At 52.3% G+C, this 21,740-nt stretch overlaps 8 protein-coding genes and 1 non-coding gene across 9 annotated transcripts; 4 read left to right on the top strand and 5 right to left on the bottom strand.

Moving 5' to 3' along the window:
* Positions 1-553: 553 nt before the first annotated feature.
* Positions 554-3,864, bottom strand: NCU02336 (capsule associated protein). Its single transcript, XM_954669.2, has 2 exons — positions 2,057-3,864; positions 554-1,992 (listed from the first exon to the last, which is right to left on the bottom strand). Exons 1-2 carry the CDS (start codon positions 3,036-3,038, stop codon positions 851-853), a joined length of 2,124 nt encoding a protein of 707 aa, XP_959762.1. The 5' UTR covers positions 3,039-3,864; the 3' UTR covers positions 554-850.
* Positions 3,865-4,774: 910 nt separating this feature from the next.
* NCU15304 lies at positions 4,775-4,867 on the top strand. Its single transcript has one exon. It is a non-coding gene; the product is annotated as a tRNA-Asp (tRNA).
* Positions 4,868-5,102: 235 nt separating this feature from the next.
* Positions 5,103-7,283, bottom strand: NCU02337 (mitochondrial carrier protein). The gene has a single exon (XM_954670.3). The coding sequence runs from the start codon at positions 7,080-7,082 to the stop codon at positions 5,586-5,588; it is 1,497 nt and encodes a 498-aa protein (XP_959763.1). The 5' UTR covers positions 7,083-7,283; the 3' UTR covers positions 5,103-5,585.
* A 396-nt stretch (positions 7,284-7,679) lies between these two features.
* Positions 7,680-9,700, top strand: NCU02338 (secreted protein). The gene is made up of 2 exons (XM_954671.2): positions 7,680-7,721; positions 7,797-9,700. The coding sequence occupies exon 2, from the start codon at positions 8,526-8,528 to the stop codon at positions 9,465-9,467; it is 942 nt and encodes a 313-aa protein (XP_959764.2). The 5' UTR covers positions 7,680-7,721; positions 7,797-8,525; the 3' UTR covers positions 9,468-9,700.
* A 1,679-nt stretch (positions 9,701-11,379) lies between these two features.
* On the top strand, positions 11,380-12,748 carry NCU02339 (hypothetical protein). The gene has a single exon (XM_954672.2). The coding sequence runs from the start codon at positions 11,461-11,463 to the stop codon at positions 12,550-12,552; it is 1,092 nt and encodes a 363-aa protein (XP_959765.1). The 5' UTR covers positions 11,380-11,460; the 3' UTR covers positions 12,553-12,748.
* Positions 12,749-13,481: 733 nt separating this feature from the next.
* On the top strand, positions 13,482-14,616 carry NCU02340 (hypothetical protein). The gene has a single exon (XM_954673.2). The coding sequence runs from the start codon at positions 13,498-13,500 to the stop codon at positions 14,386-14,388; it is 891 nt and encodes a 296-aa protein (XP_959766.2). The 5' UTR covers positions 13,482-13,497; the 3' UTR covers positions 14,389-14,616.
* A 55-nt stretch (positions 14,617-14,671) lies between these two features.
* Positions 14,672-16,052, bottom strand: NCU02341 (hypothetical protein; the record flags this gene model as incomplete). Its single annotated transcript, XM_954674.2, has 4 exons — positions 14,672-14,709; positions 14,797-15,200; positions 15,284-15,486; positions 15,606-16,052. 4 exons carry the CDS (start codon positions 16,050-16,052, stop codon positions 14,672-14,674), a joined length of 1,092 nt encoding a protein of 363 aa, XP_959767.2.
* A 647-nt stretch (positions 16,053-16,699) lies between these two features.
* On the bottom strand, positions 16,700-19,409 carry NCU10304 (hypothetical protein; the record flags this gene model as incomplete). The annotated part of the gene is made up of 2 exons (XM_001728307.2): positions 16,700-19,026; positions 19,379-19,409. 2 exons carry the CDS (start codon positions 19,407-19,409, stop codon positions 17,207-17,209), a joined length of 1,851 nt encoding a protein of 616 aa, XP_001728359.1. The 3' UTR covers positions 16,700-17,206.
* A 223-nt stretch (positions 19,410-19,632) lies between these two features.
* On the bottom strand, positions 19,633-21,263 carry NCU02342 (hypothetical protein). Its single transcript, XM_954371.3, has 2 exons — positions 21,048-21,263; positions 19,633-20,980 (listed from the first exon to the last, which is right to left on the bottom strand). The coding sequence occupies exons 1-2, from the start codon at positions 21,093-21,095 to the stop codon at positions 20,720-20,722; spliced, it is 309 nt and encodes a 102-aa protein (XP_959464.3). The 5' UTR covers positions 21,096-21,263; the 3' UTR covers positions 19,633-20,719.
* Between the last annotated feature and the right edge of the window lie 477 nt (positions 21,264-21,740).

The following is a 21,740-nucleotide window of genomic DNA, read 5'->3' as shown; positions in this document are numbered from 1 at the left end:
TTGTCAGACGGCAAGTCAACTTCGTTCAGCTCGGCGTCTTGGGGGAGTTGAGGGGCCAATGCACTCGAGGGTTGGGGTTGGATTGAAGCTGGACGGCGTTAACGGACATAGGGAGGAGTATATTGTATATCGAGTCGCCAACAAGGGTTCAAATCGTGTTGCAAGTTCGTGACAATACTGGTTCACCAGCGGGAACAACATCATACCCCAGCCCTTTGCCTCTTCAGCTTCTTGAATCGGGAACCTCGGTATCTCCACTCCTTTCATTCATCAGCGCGGCATTAACTCCCCACGCTTCATTGTATAACACAGCAATAAGTAGGTCCAACGTCGACTGGGCTGACTAATCATTCCGCTTACAAACACTCGGTCGGTGAACATTGTCGTTCGGTTTTTCGGTGACCTCAAGACATTCGGCGATCTTTCGGTGGTCTATTCGGAACCGACATGTTTGGGGAAATGTGAAAAACACATTCGGCCCGCCACATATAAATGCCACGGCCGCTTAGAATTGGTCAGGGGCAGACATCGTTTCGACGTCCGCGCGAACTGCTGGTTCGACATGTATCCGAACACTGGTGACAGCATATAATCGACCGAAGACCCTGATCTGCTTGATTAACCTACTAAAACATTTTTTTTTGCCCACGAACAAATCTAACTAGCTTGGGAAGTGAACTTCAACATGACGACCACATGACTCATTATAGTATACAGAGGCGCTCCATCTCTCTTCCGCAAAAGGGCCCAAGTATCTGGGCTGTAGGAGGCATATTCCAAAAGAAAGGCTGATAAGAGGAAATACCAGCTAAATTCCAACTCAAGCATCAATCTCGGTCTCAGCTGCCGCCTATTGTTGCTTCGGATTGGCGGCACCAGCAGTCTTGGCACCGGTGCTACCCATCAGGTCACCAACCCAACCCATGATTTCTCTATCATCAGCTGATAACCGGGCGTACTCGAGCAGCAATCGAAGGACATAAACTTGCATGTCCTCCTTTCGGAGCGCCTTGTCGGCCCACTCCTTTCCAGCCATAGCAATGGCCTCGGCAACCTGATCATGGCCCTTGACCTTGTCACCATAACCAACAAAATACTCCATGATGCCGAACCAGTCGCTATACCGGTTATCCATGGGGACAAAGTGCTTCCAGGCAGTCAAACGACTGTCGTGCCACTCCCTCCAGACAGTGGCCTTGATGGGTAGAGATGTTGACCTCAGGAAGCCAAGGTATCTGCCCGAGAAGGAGTTGCCGTCAATGTCGGGAAGGTACTTGTAGTAAAACTGGGCCGCCATCTTCATGCCCGGCGTGACAGTGTAGTGCGGGTCGGTGTAGTTGCATCCGAGGCCCTTTTCAGGCGCGGGGGTGCAGAAGAGGTCAACGAAACTAACGTTAGACCATCCCTTGACCCAATCGCCCAGCTTGCCATCCTGTTGGGCCTTGAGGCCATATTCGGACGGGGGCAAGTCGAAGTTCTCTGGGAGCTCAGTCCATGAGACTGCGCGCTCGAGCTTAGTGGCGTTGTTCATGGCCACGAAGCGGTGGCGCTGGAAGGCGCGCCAGTTGGTCTCGCGGTTCTTTCCTCCCGTGGCGACACCACGCCAGACTACGGCATCCTTTTTCTCAGCCCAGGGTACGTCAGCACCCTCTTCGCCCATGAAACGCTCCTCTTCATTCCAGTACATGGGCGCAGGGAGGAGAATCTCATTATTGACGGCCAGCTTGGAGCCGCCGAACATGGGGAACAGCGTATCGGTAGCAGAAATAGAAAGAGGCTCGACAAAGATACCATTGAGCCCCTGAAGATCAGGCTGGTGACAGACTATGGTGCTCAACGTGTAGTTCGACACATATCCCTTCTCGGTGTGTGGAATGGCAAAGTTGTTGTTAATGGTCGGGCGGCGGTCAAAATCGGTCATGAGAGTCGATGTACGGGCCAAACTGTCGGGGGGGCAGCCGCGGCGCGCGATGGCCCAATAACTTGGGATACCTGTCATCTGAGTATTAGATTGATCCATCCAGTGTCTGATGTGTGAGCCTGCTGGTGGACATACCGGTTTTGTCTTCCCAAACCTTCTTGGGCGTAACTTCATCCTCAGAAGGGTTTACATCAAGATTGGGCAACTTTGGGTACTTCTCAACCACAATTGCGGCATCCTTAACGGTCCTCGTCTTGTGCGCCGCTGTCATGAACTCGTCAATCCTTTCCCAGGGCACCACCATGCGGGGTTCATCCATGGCATTGAGGGCGATATCCAGATCAGGAACCAAGTGTTGGATGGTTTTGATCAGATCCAGCCAAATTTTTGTCCAGAACCAGTCGCTCCCACTCGAGGCCTGGCCGTCACGGACAGAAATACGCATCTCAAAGTCATAGGCATCATGACGGATACGGGCTGGCTTGAGTGCCCAGAAGGGCTCCAGATCGTGGTAGATCTGATCCCAAAAGTCCTCGACAATGATAGCATCTTTTTCCTTGGCGAATTCGTACCATTTGTCGAAGCCGGGTGGGGGGTGGCGGCCGCGACGCTCACGGTAAGCGGCAGCAGCATCAGCGAGCGTGTGTGTCTGCTTTGCTAGTCTGTCACTGAACTCCTTCTCGGCAGCTCGGACGCGAGCGTCGATGGGGTGGTCACCGGTAGCAAAGTCGGCAGGCTTCCATTTCAAAGAACCCTTGTCAGAAGATGCAGGCGCGGTGTTGGAGGTGGTAGGCGGGGTGCTGGAGGTGGTGGAGGTGGCGGAGGAGGTCGCGTCGGCAGGAGAGTTGTTGGCAGGAGTGTTATGAACGGGAGGCTCGTTGGAGGGAGGCTTAACAGCGGGGGGCGGTGATGTGTGATCGATTATGAGCTCTTCAATGTTGCCATTCCCTTGGGGTACTCCCACGGGCTTCTCTCCGGTTATGGTGCCTTGCCTTGGGGGGGCGGCGACGTCAACACTAGGCAGTACGTTGTCGGTACTGCTAAGGTAGAAGAGACATAGTATAATGGCGATGGCGGGTAGGATGTACCGCAACAAAAATGTTGGTCGTGGTATCATTATGGCGAAGAGGAGATGGAGAAGCGTTTAGAAGCCCCCATCTACCTTGATGGCGCGATTGTAATGCTCGGTCGCGACGCAATGTTCGGCGGGTTTGTCGAGATTCTAGGTCGAGAGGGAGGACATGGGATGACACAAGCTGGGCAAGCGAGGTCGAGATGTCAAACAGGTATTCGCCGCTTGCTGAGTGTGTCGCACAGCAAGACGGGTATCGACGCTGGCGTGGCTCTCTTCGGTCCCGTGGCGGGGGAGAGACAGGATGCGTTGCGCTGGTAGGACGAGGTTCGGGACAAAATGTCAAGCGAAGCTTCGTAGGCCAAGAGATTATAGCCTGCCGAGTGCTGGGTGCCGGGTCTTCTCGCGATGTGGGATGGGTCAGGTAAGGGTGGCCAGTTGGATCAACGTCGGGGAAAGGGAGTGACTGGCAGGACGCTTTTTCCTGAAACGAGGCCCGCTGTACGTGGAATTAGAGTCGGCGTGATCGGCAGGAGAATCGACAAGCAAGGCACGGTTGGTGTAGTATCGAGTGCCGAGCAAATAGGCTATGTAAGGAGAGAAGACTGAAGGGATGTAAACACAAGAATCAAGAGCACACAAAAGTTGCCACCACCGACCCGACTTGGTGTTTGGCTATGGAAAGTACACTAGTGTAGACCAGAAAGTCGGGTGGAAGCTGAAGAAGGAAGGGTTCGAGAAGACTGGATCATGGGATGAAGCAACCGTGAAGCGTTGTTGCAGATTCCGGGTGGGTTGCGCGTGGTCAGTAGCCGTTGAGGTAGCAAGGGCCCTGGAGAGCTGTGGTCTGTCTCAGTCCAGGCAACCATGCCTTCGCGCTGCAGAACCTATGTCAGGGGAAATGGCACCCAGTGGTGGAGTCGATAGTTCGTCAAGATTAGCTACACTAGAGGCGACTTGGTCAACCAATCAGAGAGACGCATTGGCCAAGAATGTGGCACCCGAAGCTGCCTCGGTGCTAGCCGTGCGCACGTAGCTGCCGTCCTGGATGCGTACTTCCCAGCACAAGGGGTAAGTATTCGGGCTGGACAAAAAGGCCACAGCGGCCGCAGCAACACGGCCACACCACCAGGGACAGAAGACGGGACGGGACCCCCTCACCCAACAATTCGGGCAACGATCGATGACGGGGCAAATTGCAATCTCCCTCGGACTCGACGCTCATCACATGAGAGCGAGTCGACTATATCTGGATCTGCGAGTCAGAGATGCTTCAGCTGTGAGTAGTGTATGGATGCGCACTTACTGTCTTGTCAGCTGCTAGGTTTATCTCGGGTTGCTGCAGGGTGTCGGCATTGCAGTGCAGTGCATCGTACAACTCCAGCGTGGCAGCGACACCACAAACAAACAAACAAAACACTGGCTGTTCGCCACGATTGCATGTCAAATGCCCACCATGCTCGAACTATTGGAACTAGCTGAGCCAAACTATCGACATTTCCAGACATGAGGTTCTTGGTGTCTACAAGCCTGTTCCATGTTTCGAGCCTTATGCCATGCACCATGTGTTGTTACCATCTTTGAAAGCTGCATACTCGGTTGCTGTCTGTCGGCCTTGGTGAAATTCTACATCAAGTATTGCAGTAGCACGTATCGGGATGGGTATTGTACTTAGTGTTAGAGAAGTTCGCTGCGGACTGAGGGTATGTGTGCGATATATATAGAGCAAACTGCTTCCTCACTTCCGTCAATCAGCTACGACAGATGTCAACATCTGTGAGTCTTCCGTAGTATAGTGGTCAGTATGTGAGCTTGTCAAGCTTGAACATCAGTTCGATTCGCTCGAGACCCGGGTTCAATTCCCGGCGGGAGAGACCTTCTTTTTCAGTTTTTTTTTCCGTCCTCGCCATTGAATTCACCTCTGCCTCTTTTGCATTGCAAACATTGTAAAGCATCTCGAAAATTTATGTTGGTTTCTTGTCCCACTCTTCTTATGTTCCTAGTTTTAATGTTAATGCCAATCCTAAGCCAGTTCATTCCTTTCCAACCATTCTGGACTTGAACCATCAAGCCAACCAATTCGCACCGATCTCGACTAGCCACTAGCTTCAAGAATGTTGTGACTGACAACATGGGTTGAGATCCTATTTTCCTTGTTCTACTCCTGGGCTCTATTAGACATTCATCATTATCACTTTCTAGACTTGACTGTTCAAGTTGAGCTTCAAGCACCGTCTTACTCGGGTCTCTTACAGCCCCCTTAACAATGACTACCGCCCATCAAACTTCCTTTCCAGGGTATCGCCTCCCACCGTCTCAAACAACCTCCCTCCATCACCAGCAGCACTACACCAATCCACCTCCACATGATGTCGGAGCCGATCATAGAAGAGAAAACAATTCACAACCAACAAATGGCAACGATGTCAAGTACCTAACCATGCACTGCCTGCCAACAGCAAAACACCAGAAACGAGCCCACAAAATAACGCCCACCCATGCCAGTCCAAAGTCCGTGTACATAAGACCAGTACTCACTTATAAATGGAAATCTGTTGAAGATACAAGTCTATATTCCCACGTGCCACACCTCTATTTGAGGAGGATATCATAGCCATCCCGATTGATCCTGACCTGCTCACCTCCAAACCCGTATTTTCTCCTGACCAGCTCAAAGATAATCAGGCCCGCGCTCGTGCTGGGCACCTGGCGGATCGTGTTCCACCAGAAACCTCTGTACAGCCAGTTTCGCATGTTCATGCCGGCTCCTTTGGCGTCGGCAGCACAGGACGCCCACATCTCTTGGTAGGCGTTGTAGTACGTCTTCATCATGCGCCATCGGAAGCGCGCCCGTTCCTCGGCGGGAGGCAGTAGCCTCTCTCTGTCTATCTCCTTCAGCTTGCGCGCTTGCGCATCAATCTTTTCCAGCCTTTCCCAGTGTTCGGCTTGGATGATGGTGAGCGGGTGCAGTATAAACTGCTGCAGGATTGAGGCGCCCATGCCTGCTAGCAAGAGGAAGGCCGGTTCGATGGCGTAGTGCGGGCGGATGATGGCAGGCATGCGGGGGTCGTCGCTGTCTTCTCTCCCTGACTCTGAGGATGGCTGCTTCTCGGAGAGGAGAATGATGGATTCCTTGTTCAGGGAGCCGTAATACCAGGACACAAAGTTGTAGTAGCCCTGGGCTTTGAGATACTCAAAGGTACTAAAGAAGATGGCGCTTCCTAGACTGTCTTTGAGGAAGGAGAGGGTCCAGCCGGCAAAGATTCCGCGCACACCGATCTCCTTGATCTTTTCAAAGCTAAAGACCCACATGCTCTTTGGTCGGACAGCATTGGAATTGCCGCTCGTGGACGTGGTTGATGTGCCGGTGTATTGGCCAATGTCGTACCTTGCCTGGACGGCGTCCAAAGGGGCAGCTATCACACTCTGCAAAGTGCCGGCCAGGAAGCCAGCAGTGAAGGTCTCGAGAGGCGAGGGAGGCGGATACACACGTTTGCTGGCGAGTCTGCTTTCCGGATGAAGATGGCCGAGAATGTGGAGGTAGCTGGTATACAGGACAGCTCCAACAGTCACATTGGCGATCAAGGGAGGGAGAACCTGGTCCGGGACGACGCGCCAGCCGTAGTGCTTCACAGCGGAGGCAATCACACCCGGCGTTGTTGCCCTGGCGCGCACCCTAACCCATTCCCATATCTGGCTGACAGCAGTCGGGGCGCCAGCTCGCGCGGCTGTGGTAAGGACCTGGGAGGGAACATGGAGCTGACTGAGCAGCATAGCCTGCTGCTCCTGTAGGGCGCGCGCATAGGCGAGGTAGTCGACTCTGGTTCGGAAGAAGGCCTTTGCGGGTGCGCGGAAGTAGAAGGTCAACACCTGGGAAGCCAAGGCCCTCACGCCGGCAGCGGACGCGCCCGTGGCGGCATTGCTGGAGGGGGCCTTGTCCGGGAGCTGGCCATCGGAGGGGATGACGGGAAGGATGCCGGTGTTGATGCCGCCGGGGTAATTGCCAATGCCGCCCAGGGCATCTCGGGTGTGAATGTTGTTGTTCAAGTTGCTGTCGTTACCGAGGCCATGGGAGCTGCGTGGTGTCATGGTTCGGGCGCATCGTTGAGACAGTTAGCTGTACTGGGTGAGGTAGAGGTAGAGAGCACCTTTGGTAAGTGAGATGACCATCAAAGGCCAATAAGATGGATCAAATGGTGATTTCTAGAATTCCCATTCATCGATCCAAACTCCAGAATCCGGATGCCTTTCGTCTTGGCATCCATCAGCTTGGTGGAGCTTGGGCATTCGTCCTGTCTGAACATTCTACCGACGAGAGTCAGCGGCAGGCAACGCTGTTACTTACAGTAGTGTACTTAGGTACATATGCGGGGCTGGGTAGGGTCAGCTGCTCCCCGAAGCATAGCAGTTGGCAAAGTCGCTGTTTCTGACTGACAGCTGACAGATTATGGGTCCGTGTGAACGACACCTCATGATGGGAATGTCAACTTCAAGCATTGCTTTCATCGCTTCACTCTTTCATTAGAACGGACGTGATTTTTCCATTTGATCTGCTGCTTGCTTCTCTCTGTCCGCCCTTGCCTAAGAAAGCCCATGACAGTTTTCTCTTACTTTCTAATACAATATGGATGTCACTCTCCTAGGCTCACCTCCACCACCGTCCTCAGCGATCCATTTCGTGACAGTTGCCGCCTGATAAGTAATTTGTCTGATACTGGAAAAAAAAAAGTCATCCGTCCTTGATTCCTTCCAGCTGCCATAACCCGATCATATACTTCCGATCATGAACTGACTTGCCGGAAGGTTACCTCCCACGTTCAAGGCGTCACATCAGGTACTGGCGAGTGGCCTTCTCGGCACGAACATGGTGGTTTTGTCCTCCAATGGCTGACGGCGGCCAGGCCATGGCATCGTCGTCACGGCCGCTCATTGGGCGGGGAACCCTGCCCCTGAATCTGGTCCAGCATCACCTGCAGCTTCATTCTCGGTCGCCCATTTGACCTTTCGAGTCTGCAGCTCGTGCACCCTACACCCCCCTTGCTCTGCTGTATTTTCGCCAATTCTGCCCGTGATTCGAACGTCAAGTCAACATGTGGAAATTCACCTCATCCAACATCGGGGAAAACGTGCCAACACCATCATGAACAACAGCCGAGAACCTGAGACGAAATTTCTCTTTTCGCAACACCCCTTTCCAGAGACAATGTTCACGACTCGATGACAACATGACTGATCTGCTCCCATGCCAGTATGAAACCGCTCATGTTCACTCGATATGGTTTCACTCAACCAAGAATAGCGCCGGGTGGTATATCTGGCTTCGACCAATCTGCTAGTGAGTTGATGAGGACCATATCGAGTGAGAAACGGCGGTACATACTCTGCGCAAGCCAACGCCCGATGCTTCATCGTATTCTTGTGGTTGCAGTCGGATGGGTATCCTTGATCCCGAATAGGAAGGTTGTCGAACCCTTGATCTGAAAGCTGTCCGGTTATCGCACCGCAAGTGCCGTCGATGGATATCCATATAAGATGGATCGAGTGTCTCGTTCGATCGGACTTCAAGTGAAGAGCATTCGGCCGGGCATCCCTCGTTTACCGCCTCAGAAGCCGCCAGACCAAGTCGTCAACATGGCATTCCGTACCCTCTTCTTTGCGGCCTACGCTTCGGCACTCACCGTGCCCAGGAACACCACCTTTACTCCCCCTTCCCCCTCCTCGTCCACACTGGATGATGTTCACCTCTGGGGAGTAGCCATCAACCCACCCACCGCCCTACCCCAAGCCGCCACCGCCAACGACCTCCGGTGGCAGCCCTCTCTCGACTTTGACACCGACGGCTGCTACAACGTCCCAGCCATTGGCGCCGACGGCACCATCGCCCAAGGCCTCCCTCACAACTTTGTCTCTCCCTCCTCCGACTGCCGCGACCCGTCCGACCTGGACAACAACAACGTGTACTCCCGACAGCGCTGCAATGCCAACGGCTGGTGCATTTATCTCTATGACTACTACTTCGAGAAGGACGTAGCCATCCCCTACCTGCTGGATGTGGGCCATACACACGACTGGGAGCACATCGCCGTCTGGGTGGACGCAAACAACAAAGCCCAGTACGTCGCCGCCTCTAAGCACGGCGGTTACCAGATCAAGGCCGCCGCTGATGTCAGGTGGGATGGGGAGCATCCCAAAATAGTCTACCACAAGGATGGGGCGAACACGCACTGCTTCCGGTTCGCGGACGCGGCGGATGATGCCATTGAGAATGCTAAAGGCGTCTGGTTCAGGGGCCCATTGGTTTCATATAATGGGTTTCCGGCGGGGATTAGGGACCTACTGTATGCGCACGATTTCGGCAAGGCGAATATTGCGCTGAAAGACTCGGCGTTTCCGGGGAATATCATGAGTGCGAAGCCGACTGCTATCACTTTCGATGCATCTGTAGATGCCTTGGGGTCGCCAGGGTACCCTTAGGGGATCGGCTGGGAATTGTGAATCATTGGATGATGGTTTTGGTCTCCTTTGCGTGGCATATATTACCATGGTATTGGGTGGAAGTCAACATTGGATACTTCTGGTCGATCCAGAACGTGTGTCACCTGACAAGGAATGAGTCTTTGAGTCTACATTTTTGTACATAGTGCTTTGGTACTTGTTTCCATTTCATACCTTACCTAGGTTCCCTTACTCCTGACAACAGGTGACGGACAGAAACTTCCAAGTATGAGCGATGTTAGTTCCCCACATGGTAGGTTGTAAGGGAACTGTATAACACATGTCAGCTAACAACGGAAAAAGCGAGACTGCAACTGGACACTAGGACTGCATTTCTCAGCAACGAGATGCAAAAAGAGCTAATATGCTGGCATACCACGAGACAAACTGTGCAAAGACGTTACAACTCTTTGAAATACAACCGCAAAAAGACTACACGCGCTGGTGCAGGGGTAGCTGAGCGGATTACTTCCCGTGTGAGGAAAGAACGGCGATCTTTTTTCCTTTGCACGCTTTGCTAACACGGCTGATTACCCAGATGTTTCCAGAAAGAGCAGCACACCCGCCCCCGCGAGAATAGTATGTAGGCGAACCCAGCCAGCGACTTAGGGCCCCGAGGGTTTTCCATCCGTCGTATCGTCCGGGTGCGGCCTTACGTCTCCTCGTTGATAGCTTCGATCGGATGTGTTGTTTCTGTCATCGGAACAACAATGAGGTTCAGCACCCGAGGCAGTGTACGGATCCTGCTTGTTTGCGTGTGCGAGTCATGGATAACCGGGAAGGGGTAAAGCAGGGGCAGAGAAGGAGAGCGACAAAGGGGTTGGTTTATGGAAGAAACAGTGAAATAGCAGGAGTCGAGGTGTGTCCGGATTGCTCGTATGTAGCTTATAGTTAGCTGGATGGGAGGAGACAGCCGGTTTTGAACGCAGAACCCGTTGGGTATGTCCCCGAGGAGTGTATGCTGTGGAAATGGGAGTGGGAGATGAGCTTGATGGGTTCGGGACTGAATCAGAGGGACGGGGACGAAAAACATTGGTGAATGTGAGGTTGGATTTTTACAGAAGAAAACTAAAGTCACAAAGGGAGTCAAAGTCTTGGTAATTTGGGGAGCATTAAGAAAGATGCACTAGGTATACGTAATGTCCAAGTCATTGAGAGGTCATTGGGTCTTTATCTTCTACGCTCGCCTGATACCTCTTCAGCTCGGAGCGACCTCGCAGAGGTAAGATGCATCATGCGTGTTGACGATACCTGCGTAGGTATCCTGTCCTTGATGCACTTCCAAGTGACAGTAGATGCAGATGCCAGACAGCCAATCTGGGCCAACTCGACATTAGTCGACTCACGGATTTCTTTCCATCTGCAAACACTTCTACTGAAAGGCACATCTCAGCTGTCGCGGTTATAGCAGCTTGTACTACTGCATACGACACCCCATTTTCCTGAGATCTGCCCTTTGGCTAGTTCTATTTTGGCATCACATTTTACTGCCACCCCTTTTACAGGCTCAAGAAGGATTACCAAGGTCATTGAATTACGGCCTTTCCCCATCACATACACGTCACCATTGGCAATTGAACTTGCGCAAAGTCTCTAGGGGGCTTTGTGAAGATGACCCTAACTGCAAGATGGGAACAATTCTGCGCTCCCTTGGAGAAAAATTCATTGCAGGATCACTGGTGGCGCTGACGCCGCTACTCTAGCCGCTGTAGGAGCAGAACTGTGTTGGGACAACGAACCATGGTGACGGGAGGCTACTATTCTAATCCCACGATGGGCAGTGCCATCCGCCCATTAGTCTTCAACTCAGTAGGAGAGATTCGGGATACAAATAGGCGACGACTCTGATCATTTTCGAGAAGATCCAACATGACAGCAATCATCCAAAACAGCCAGCATTTGTTTCTCAAACTCTCTCTCATTATTCTTCCACTTAGACACTCAGCGACCTGCATCGCAGACATCACTCACCATGGCATTCTATTCCGTCTACGAGTCCATGGCATTCTCTTCAATCTACAAAACCCAGGATGTGCTCGCCGCCAACAACAAGGGTATTGAAGAAACCGATCTGTTTCATACCCATGAGCTGGAAAGCATCGACGGATGCACCATCATCAAAGTTCCTCGTCGCCTCAACCTCGAGAAAAACAAAAAGTTCACCGACAACCAAGTCCTCAAGATGTACCGATTCCTTGAAGACAACCACGCCAGTCTCTCTGAGCTTTGGAAGACACTCGGGACGAACGGAGAGCAAGAGTCCATGAACCTCTTCGTCGCCAAGGCCTATAACGCTACCATCGAGTACCAGCAGCGCGAGATTATGAACTTGCGCCGTCACCAACAAAAGCCCTTCACCTTTGCCGACGCCGAGTGCTGGTGTACACGCAAGTTCGACGAGACCTGGGACCCGGACATGTTCTGCGACCTCGTCGGCCCAGTGCCCGCGCATGCTTTGGGATGTACCGTTCCCGAGGGCAATGCCGACACCGACGAAGCCGGTTACCGAGCTTTGCTAGCCCAAGCCCGGCAGGACCTGAACGCAGGTTGCGATCTCAACACACCGTGGCTGCCAGGGCAGACAGAGGTTGGCGTGCCCAAGGTTGCCGCTGTTAGGGTACACGACATTCTCCGTTCGGTTGCCTCGACCGTGGACCCCTCCAACAACGAGAACGGATTGCCCTCGTACGAAGCCAAGTTTCTCGCCATGGACACCATGTACAAGATCTTCCACTGCCTGCTTACCGAGACGGAAACGCCCGTTAAGCGGTACATCAAGGCCAACAAGAAGCTGTGGAGGGATCTGGAGAACTGCTTTCTGCAGGTGTTTGGAAGCTGCAGCAGGGACGATCTCTATCGGATTGCGACGGAAGACGGCGGAGTGTGGCGCGACAAGTTCTTTGAACTGAAGGATCTGGTTCAGAAACAGGAGCCCTTGTCGAAGCTGCTTCATGCGGGTGTCGTGCTCTATACGGCGGACGAATTTTGTGGGAAGTCCGAGGACGAGGTTGCGTTTGTCATTGATGGCAATGGAGCTGCTGATGGAGAGCTGGCGTACTGGTAGGCGGTAATGGGTTAGATGGGTATCTTGATATCCACGATGGAAAGAGTGATTGTGGGAGGAAGAGAAACACTGATATTGTACACGGAGTCATTGGTGGGAGGGCAGTAAACTACTAGTACCTAGAGGTACTTACCAGCATGTATTCATTACCACTAGTAATGACAAATCGACTTAATCAACTTCTCTCTCATTGCTCCATTACGGCCACCCTCACCTTCCTTGCATGCCCCATCATGCAAACAGCAAAGTGCGGTTACGAAGGAAGGAGTCAGCATCTACACGGAAGGAGCCTTCTGTTTTGGAAAGACATCACCACCAGCCAAGGAAGGACCCTTTGACTGAAGGAAGGAGTTCACCGCCAGCCGAAAGATGGTTCCTTGGTTAGGCAAGAACAGAGAAAGACATGTTCAGGATCTGGGCCTTTGCTTGCCTTTACTTTGAGGCCGTTTCTTGTCCTCTCTGAAATCCAGCATTTGCCCAGATCTTTGAAGCTCTTCAACTATTTTCCCTCAGAATCACCCTCGCGGTTTATCCATTGTTCCCCCACCACCGGCCACATGTATCAGCACCATCATTTCTGAAGTATGCGGCCCGTACTGCGTCAACATGAGGTACATCTACTTTATTACAGGACTTTCGTCGCTAGTGTTCACGTAAGATCAATCTCATAATCAGATAATGATGAGTCTCTTAACTGGCCTTGAACATTGTGGTTCTAATTCACCATTGGCTTTCGTTTACGATAAGAATGGTCCCACGGTACGCCACTTGGTTCCTCATATTCGTACATCCTCTTACTCCAGTTTCTCAACCACCCTTCGCACTCCGCCCAGAAGCAACAAACACAGCATAATGGCATCCGCTTCGGGAGACCAAGTCCGAGTGGTCTCCAGCTCCGCTTCCACCAACAACGAAGAGTGGACAGAACTGGAATACACACAGCAAATGGGACGCATGGATGATACCCCAGTCATCAGAATGCCTCCCCGGATAAAGCTCCACGAAAAGCACTACCCAAGCTTCACCGGTCACCAAGTCCTCATGATGCGGCAGTTCCTCAAAGATAACAACACCAACCTCGGCCAGCTCTTGACGACACTTGGAACAGACGAACATCAGTCCATCGATATGTTCATAGCGAGGGCGTATAACGCTACCATTTCGGACCAGCAGCGCAAAATCATGAGCAAGCATCAGGGCATTCCGTTCACCTTTTGCTATATCAAAGGTGAATGCGGCCCTACTTGCAAGTTTCGAGTGCAAATTAACGGCGACGCTGGCCTTGGAGTCGTCACAGGCTGTGTTACTCACGACGTCGTCAAGACCTGGTTGAACGAGGACCCCAACTCTGGCTACCCCAGTATGTTGGGAGAGTCGCGAATCGTACTTAACTACGGCCCCCATCCCGCATGGAGATCACGCCATAGTTTTGATGAGTGTGTCCAGTACGTCCAGGAATGTGTACTTGATGCCATGGACGAGGCCGCTGGATTGTTGGACGCGTTTATAGCGTGTGTTCCATCACGCCCACCCCATACACACTTCGATGAGAAGTTCCTGGCTCTGGACGTCCAGTACAAGATCCTGCACTGCTTGCTCACACATGAGAATCCATACAAACGAGCAATCAAATCAAAAAGGGAAATGTGGAAAGACTTAGAGGACTGTTTCATGGAGGTCTTTAAGCGGTTCGACAAGGACGACCTTCATCGACTCAAGACCGAAGACGATGGCGTCTGGTGTGAAATGTTCGACCTTGTTTGCCACTGGGCTAATGAGGAACACATCTTGCCGAGATTGAGCGAGGCGAGACAGGCTATTGCTGAAGCATCCTGACCAGATGAGGAAACTTGCGAGATGGATCATAAGGATGAAACGAATTGGATGATTATCCTGTTAACAGGGTCAATAAAAAGCGGAATTCAAGCAGTATTGTGACTTAATATGGACTGCTAAGGAGCACACCGTGGCCAACAATGCCCGGCTATCGCGTCATCATACATGTACTTGCAAATTTGACTTCAACAAAAAACAGTCACAACATATAGTTTCTACCACAAGCGCATCCAAGTCAAAGATCAAAAGTCCAATCAGACACCACGTACAAGCAGCGCATTCTTCACATCGGCATATCCATACCAGGAAGCTTGGTAAGCCCTATATTAAAAAGCAAGACACGTTAGCAACCGCAGTCTAACCCATCAAACTTCACACAAAGTTCACGGCGAAAAGTAAGGTACTCACAGCCATCATATTCCTCCTTAGCCAACTTCTTGACCGCGCACTTCCTCGCATCCTCAATCTTCTGCGTCTTGAGGGAAGCACACCGAGCGCCCATGCACCCGGCCGTATCCATGGCCTTTTGCAGGGAATCGCCCTTCCAGCCAAACACGTAATCGGCGTGCTGGCCTAGCCCCGTCGCGTCGCCCGTGCTGAGCACAAACGGCTGCGACCCGTCGGCCGGCCACTCGGCCTTGTTGTTGAACTGGGTCGTGTCCCAGACAACCTCGTACATGAGCTGCGGGATCCGGACTGGGTGCGTGGACGGGCAGGAGCCGCCCAGTGATAAGAAAGTGGCAGGCCCGGAGGTCGGGTAAGCTACGTGGTCTCGGTGATTGGGGGAGTCGAGGTTTTTACCGTCCCAACAGCTGTTTCCGGGGGCCATGGGCGTCAGTATCTTGTAGGTAAGTATCTAATGTAAGGGAAATTCATGTCGGGGAAAAAAACTCACGTTGGGAAGTGGATGTTGGATCGGATCCCGCCCGGGCAGGGCTTGCTGGGGAGAGCCTCCGAGTCCACTCGGTCATCCTGGCACGGAGCGCCGACGTCGCCGCCAAAGTTGGGACCGGTGTAGCAACGGTAGCAGTTTTGTCTCTTCAACTTGGTGTCGGGTCTCGACCGCATGTTCGGGTCGCCGACGAGCATACGGAATCCCTGTTTTCGTCGTCGTGAACATCAGCCGGCCGGCCGAATTAGTCATATGTACCTACCTACCTAGGTACCTACTGCCGGATACAACGACTAGAAAAAACGGGGAGGTCATCATCACTCACAGGCTTAAACGCCGTGATCTTTCCCGGATCAGCCGACACATAATAAACTAACACCCCGCCATTGATCTGCGTGCTGAACTGGTCGTTGAACTGCAACGCCGCACCGCCCTGCGGCACCCGCTTGTAGGTCCCGTTGCGAGCCTTGAAATACAGGTTCGCCGTCCAGTAGTTGGAGAAGTCCTCGGAGAACTGGCAAGTGGTGCAGCTGGCAAGCTCGGAAATGTCCGTGTGAGGCATCGACACGTTGAAGCCGTTCCCGCCCACGATCTGGTGCACATGGGGAGAGGGGATCTGGCCCGGGTTGACGAGCGGATCGACCCGGTCAATGACTACTTGGGCACAGCCGAATCGTAGCATGGTGACGCGGTTGCCGCCGCCGCCGCCGCCGCCGAATTGGGGCAAAGCTTTGGCGCCCGCGAAGAGAGCGAGGAGGGCGGACCAGAACATTGTGGAGAAAAGGTTGATGATTTTTAAAGAGCTATGGGGGTTGCTTCTTGGTGGAGTGGCTGTTCGAAGGAAGCCTCAAAGCCAAAGAGGAGGAGAAACTCGGATGTCCGTTTGAGTTCAACAAGACAGGGGCAACGGTTGGGACAACGGAATCACCGTCACCTGGAACCATGGGGTTGGGTTTATAAGTCTTCGACGTTGCACGGCATATAGATCCAGAAGCCATGATGGCCCGTCCACGGTTCACTTGCCGTGGCCTGCACAACTGCCGTTTAAATTCCACAATGTAGAAATGCCGATGGTCATCGAGGCTCCATTTGATATATTGTTTGATATTAACATGTCACCCTTTGACGTTTGGTCGACTTGTGCAGCCTATGGGAGACGTTGAGTAGCATTGGGCGGACAGGCCAAAGCCGGAGAACAGATGTATGTGCCGTTGTGGAACCAAATGTGTGGCCTGGATAATTTGGGAATGAAGTGGACGACAAGGCCCAATCTATCGGTAGATCTCTTCTCCCAGATAAAATACACCTGTAGAGGTTGGGGCTGTTGGCGGCAATTCCTGATAGGATGATAACAGAGAAAAGAGACAGACATCAGACGGTCCATTCCCAACTCGAGAACGTCACCATGCAACCTCATGTAGAAGAGAGGAAATTCATCACTAAATGAGGCTCTTAAAGCTACAGAACCTAAAGGGAGGGTACTCAAGGAAACCCTACCCTCTGAAACCATGTCTGTAAGAAACGAGCGCTCGACCCTGTTTGCTCTTGTTCTGTACACGGGGTATCTCCAACATAGTCGGTCACTTGCTCCGTATAATATGGGTAGCAAAGTGAACCTGAAAGCCAACAACAATGCAAACCTTGTCCGGAACCTTGTCCGGAACCTGGTTCGGATGGGAGTGATACTGATTGACCACTTCGTAAAACTAAACAAACGGAAGCTGCTGAGAGCAACAAAAAGCAACAGAAATTTACCGGGAAGTTGTAAGTCGTGTTGCGTGGAAGCGCAACACCATCGATGTTGCATTTAGTATGCACCCACTCACTGGGCCGGTGATATGTGGAAGAACTGCACCTCGCAGCAATGACCACAATGAGCGCCGCAACAAGGCCTCAGATAGACGTACGTCCCTCTTTGTTCAGTGCTTAATTCTGCTCCCTCCAAACATGATCAAGCCAGCGTCCAATCTCGCGGTCGACATTCAAAGAACCCTCAGGTTCGTCGCGGCTGTGCTTGGTCTTCACCACATTCTTCTTCAGCTCATTAGCGACAAAGTCACCGAGCCCTGTACCGACAGGGTTTTTGCTGTTTCGAGAGGTGATGACCTTGTCGTTCTCGTTCTCGCCATCGATGTCCATGGCATCCGACATGACGGTGTCCTCGCGGTCAAGACGACCCAGACTAACCCAACCCCCGTCGACAATGACTTCCTTGTACCATCGCGCGGTCAACTCCCAGCCGACTTGCATGGCTCTTAAGACAGGCCAGGCGAGACCGTCCGTTTGGGATGTGGAAGGTCGAAGCTGCAGCTTGTGATAGGTTGGGGTACTAGTCTCGCGGCCCGCGATTTGAGTAGGATCTGAGTGAAACAGTCTCGCATTGGCTTGACTTGATCGTGACTTTTTCTTTCCGAGCTGCAGCGGCGTTACCTCAAATCGGACGATGTCAGGAACGAAGTATCGCTTGGCTCGCTCCAGCTGCGCGGGAGAAACGAGATGAAGTGAGTGTGAGGGGATAGGAAGTGCGAAGTGACCGAGACGAGATTGGTCGGGGGGTTGACGCTGCTCGAAGCACTGCTTCCAGATGATCTTGAGATCGGCGGCGGAAAACAGGTCGCCTACTTTGCGTTTCTGGATAGAGCGAGTTGATGCTGGGTCGGACTTGGGGTCACGTTTGTTCTCGGGCCTGGATTTGTTGGGAAGCAGTGAATCAAATGTCGAGGGTAGAGTAGGGCGATGAACGCTCTGCTGTAGCTCCTGACATACAAGTTTGTCGCCTCCTGAGGTTGTCCTTCTGCTCGGGAAGGAAAATGGAGAAAATCGGCTTGGCTCCTTTTCAATGGTCAAGGTACTGGGGACTCGAGGGGCGGAACTGCTAGAGTCATTGTCTGTATCGAGGGGAACAGGGGGCTTGGAAGGCATGCCAGTGCCAGACGTCAATGGACCAGCAGCATTCGAGAGAGCAGCAGCCTTCATAGATGCATCAGTCTTCGGGGGAATCGGTTTTGATGAAGCGCTAGGCTTGGATGGGGTACCAACGGGCTTCTTTGAGGCAGCCTTTGGTTGGGTGGTCGATGCCTCAATTGGAATGTTGGAGGTCGATATGTATCGAGGCTTGAGGACGTTTTTCCCAGTCTGGGAAGAATTGGGTTTGGCCGTCAAAGGCGGTAAAATTGGCTTTCCCCTAGCTTGAAAATACATGCCAGAAGCTATACGTGAGGCTGAGATTGGTTTTGGACGCCTGTGAAAAGCGTCCGGAAACTCTGACTGTCCATCCTGAATTTCCAGTCGCATTGTCGGAGGTGGGCGGGGAAGAGGCTCGGGCTCGGGCTCAGCGTAGTCCTCGAAAAACTCAGGACCTGGACCATCACTGACGAAAAGTGAATCTTCATCGTCATCATCATCATCGGGCGACCTACTCCGATCAGGCCTGGCCCTGGGGCTTGGAAGGGGAGACCGATTCGTGATTTCTCCTAATGCTTCGGAAGAGGTCTCTCTACCATGTTGATGTTCATATCGAGACGCATCCTGCTGGTGATAACTCCAGTTAGGAGCAGAAAAGTTTCGTCCACTGTGATTCCATGGGCGACTCGCTGCAGGACCTCTAGGAGGGGATGCTTGCTGAGAGTTAGATCTACGTCGAGTTCTGGATCGAGATCCACCACCTGCAGGGCGAGACGAGTCACGGCCGTTGCTGTTCTGGCGTTCCCTCGGTCGGTAGGAATCCGTTCGCTTGAATCCCATCGCTGATCAGATGGAAGGCAAGGTTAGGTGCTCCAGGAGAAAAGAGAAGCAGAACCTTGGTCTGCTCTGTTTAGATAGACGCAAAAGCTGATTTCGCGACGTGTGCCGTCGTAGCACAGCGCGATCAAGGAGCGCAAAGACTGAAAGGGGGGGGGGGGGGGGGGGGGGGGGGGGCGGGGTCCGTGATGACTGCACTTCGCAGGTGTTTTTGTGCCCTTGAAAGGCGAAGTTGCTCTGTCGACGTTGAGGTAAAAAGCGACAAGTTCAACTGGAGAAGTTGATGCTTGATGTGGGTAGACCTATAGACACTCGTCTAGTAGGTTGAGGACATGACGAGAAATGAGACAGAGGTACGTTGCTTTGACTTGATATACTCCGAGAGCATGGTGGTGTTGTGGTTGTAGGAGAAGAGAACCTTGGTGGGGAAAAACCGCGGACTCATGTTGTTTTTGTAGTCGAGGGTCGCGTTGTCGGGCCAGCGAGATTTTGCAAACGGAAGAAGTGAAGAGTCGCTCCATTGGGTACTGCTTGTCACCTCGTTTATTTATTCATCCGATGTAAGTCCAGGGCCTGCCAAGGCGTCATGTGTATCGTAGCCTGCCTGTTGAGAAATTCCGATTCTCCATCATTCTTTGGCGCGACATTCAGTGTCGATTGGTCTCTCGAAAAGGAGGGATGACGAGTAGAGGGAAAGCTGAAATAATACACTCGAGCAAAGGCAAGTGTATGTCTGTGTCTTCAAGGCTCAGAACTTGACGCTCCATTAAGCATGTTGGCATTACTAGCTCTGAGCAACCATTTAGCTCCATGTTTATGAAGTGTTGAACCGATTCATCGAGAGCAATGAGAATGCCACGAGACAATGAAACTCATGGATTCTAAAGAACGAAGCAGGTGACAACTCGGCTCTGACACAAGGCCCTTGATGCCATTGGGGTGACGGTTGCTCAGAGATCGTCAAGCCGATGGATCGTCTCTTTTCCCTGGTTGAGTGGTGCACCGTGAAATCTAATCGTGATGAGAAAAGCTTGCTTGGAGCGTTGAGCATGCGGTTCTACTTCAAGTGGCCAATGTGCGCACCTAAAAAACTACGAAGACGATCCGAGACATTGATCTTGATGACTTGTAGATTTTTGATCAAACGGCATTACAGCTGTTTCTTCCAACCGAACTGACGGTGTTGTAACCTAACCAGGCATGTCGCAAGGCAACTCCGTGAAACCACGCCAATGCTCCAACACCCGGACCAAAATGGGGTGTATAATGTTGTTGGTTTTGTGTATCGTATGCATGAACCATAGTCCGATGTGGCGAAATTACCCAAACTAGTGCCGCAGCAGTGTGCTTCATCGCAACTCGCATCCCATGGATTGCATCACCATCTCAAATCAAATGTGCCAAGGGCGCATATCATAGACCACTCCTCTCCGTCGCGGCTTGCATAATGCGGTTGCGTTGGAGCCGCCTTTCGTAGGTGTAGTCGGCCGTGGATAATGTAGGTAGCATTGGGCCCAAGTGGATCTTTCGAGGTCCATCATTCTCGCCTGTTGCGTATGTTTTGTCCGTCTTTCTGAATCTTGAATCATGATCCCAGCTCTCTCTCGGTCCATCCGTATCTGAAACATCATGATGGTATGTGCCGACCGGATGAATGGGAAGCGTCAGGTTCGCAGGGGTTAGGTACGGCAGACAGGATCACGGTCGCTTCTTGGGAGGTAAAGGCTGGTTATCGATGTCGGTTGGCGTTCCCCGCGCCTGGTTGCGCATTTCTTCGATAAAGAATTTGACGAAGCTCTGCACTTGTGGCTTCTGTAGATTGGGATCCTCGGTAGCCTCGCCTTCGCGCAGCGGCTCGTTGGGATCACGACCGTGACGGAACTCTTCGACGGTGCGGTGGATTTTGCGGACGCCATGGTGGAACTGGGGCATTTGGAGGATTCGAGCGACGAGGGCGTCCTAAAGAAGTGAAAAGGAGGATGTGTCAGTACCCCGACGATGGTATGGAGACTGGTGGTAAACAAACCTCGACCTTGAACCACATCATGGTGACGATTTTGGCGATCAAACTCATGTTGATGGACTCGTTCAAATGTCGTATTGTAAGCCAACGGATAGTAATCACATCTAGATGTCCTCTTCCTTCCCTCGGACAGCAGCGGCGTGTGGTGGTGCGGATCGTGAAGAGTGTCCAGCTGCGATTTTGAAGTGAACGGGAAAGCCGTCGAAGTTTCGAGTCGAAGTTCACTGGCGTTTGGTTAGTGTAGAGGTCAGTACAGGCACCTCTACGGATGGACGGGGCCGCCACCTGCAGCGGACTGTCAGATCTGCAGATCTACTCAGGCCCACTGTTTGAATGCGGGGTCTTGGGTAGGAACTTTCAGCTGTTTACACTGTCTTTTTAGCCTCGCTGCTGCTTGTTGGTGTTCGGCAACTCTTAGAGTACACTACAGGTACCTTTCTCTCTCAAGACACACCTCACATTACTGCCCTGGACACTTCATCACTCGCACTTCGACCTGTCGCTGACATTCGCCAGCTCAAATGCCAATACGGGACCATCACTTTATCGCTATATTCTTGTGACTACACGATGGCGCATACATTATGCGGTCACGCGTGGCATCTCAAGGATATCCTTCCTCGAATCGCTACTCCAAGGGACAATACGCCCAAGATCTGATTTACATCCCCGCCTGGGTCCTTGTGGACTTTCATC

This window comes from Neurospora crassa, linkage group VII (genome assembly GCF_000182925.2).
Source record: "Neurospora crassa OR74A linkage group VII, whole genome shotgun sequence".
NCBI lineage: Eukaryota > Fungi > Ascomycota > Sordariomycetes > Sordariales > Sordariaceae > Neurospora > Neurospora crassa.
The sequence above is the reverse complement of the archived record's forward strand: the minus strand, read 5'-3'. Positions and strand labels throughout refer to the sequence as shown.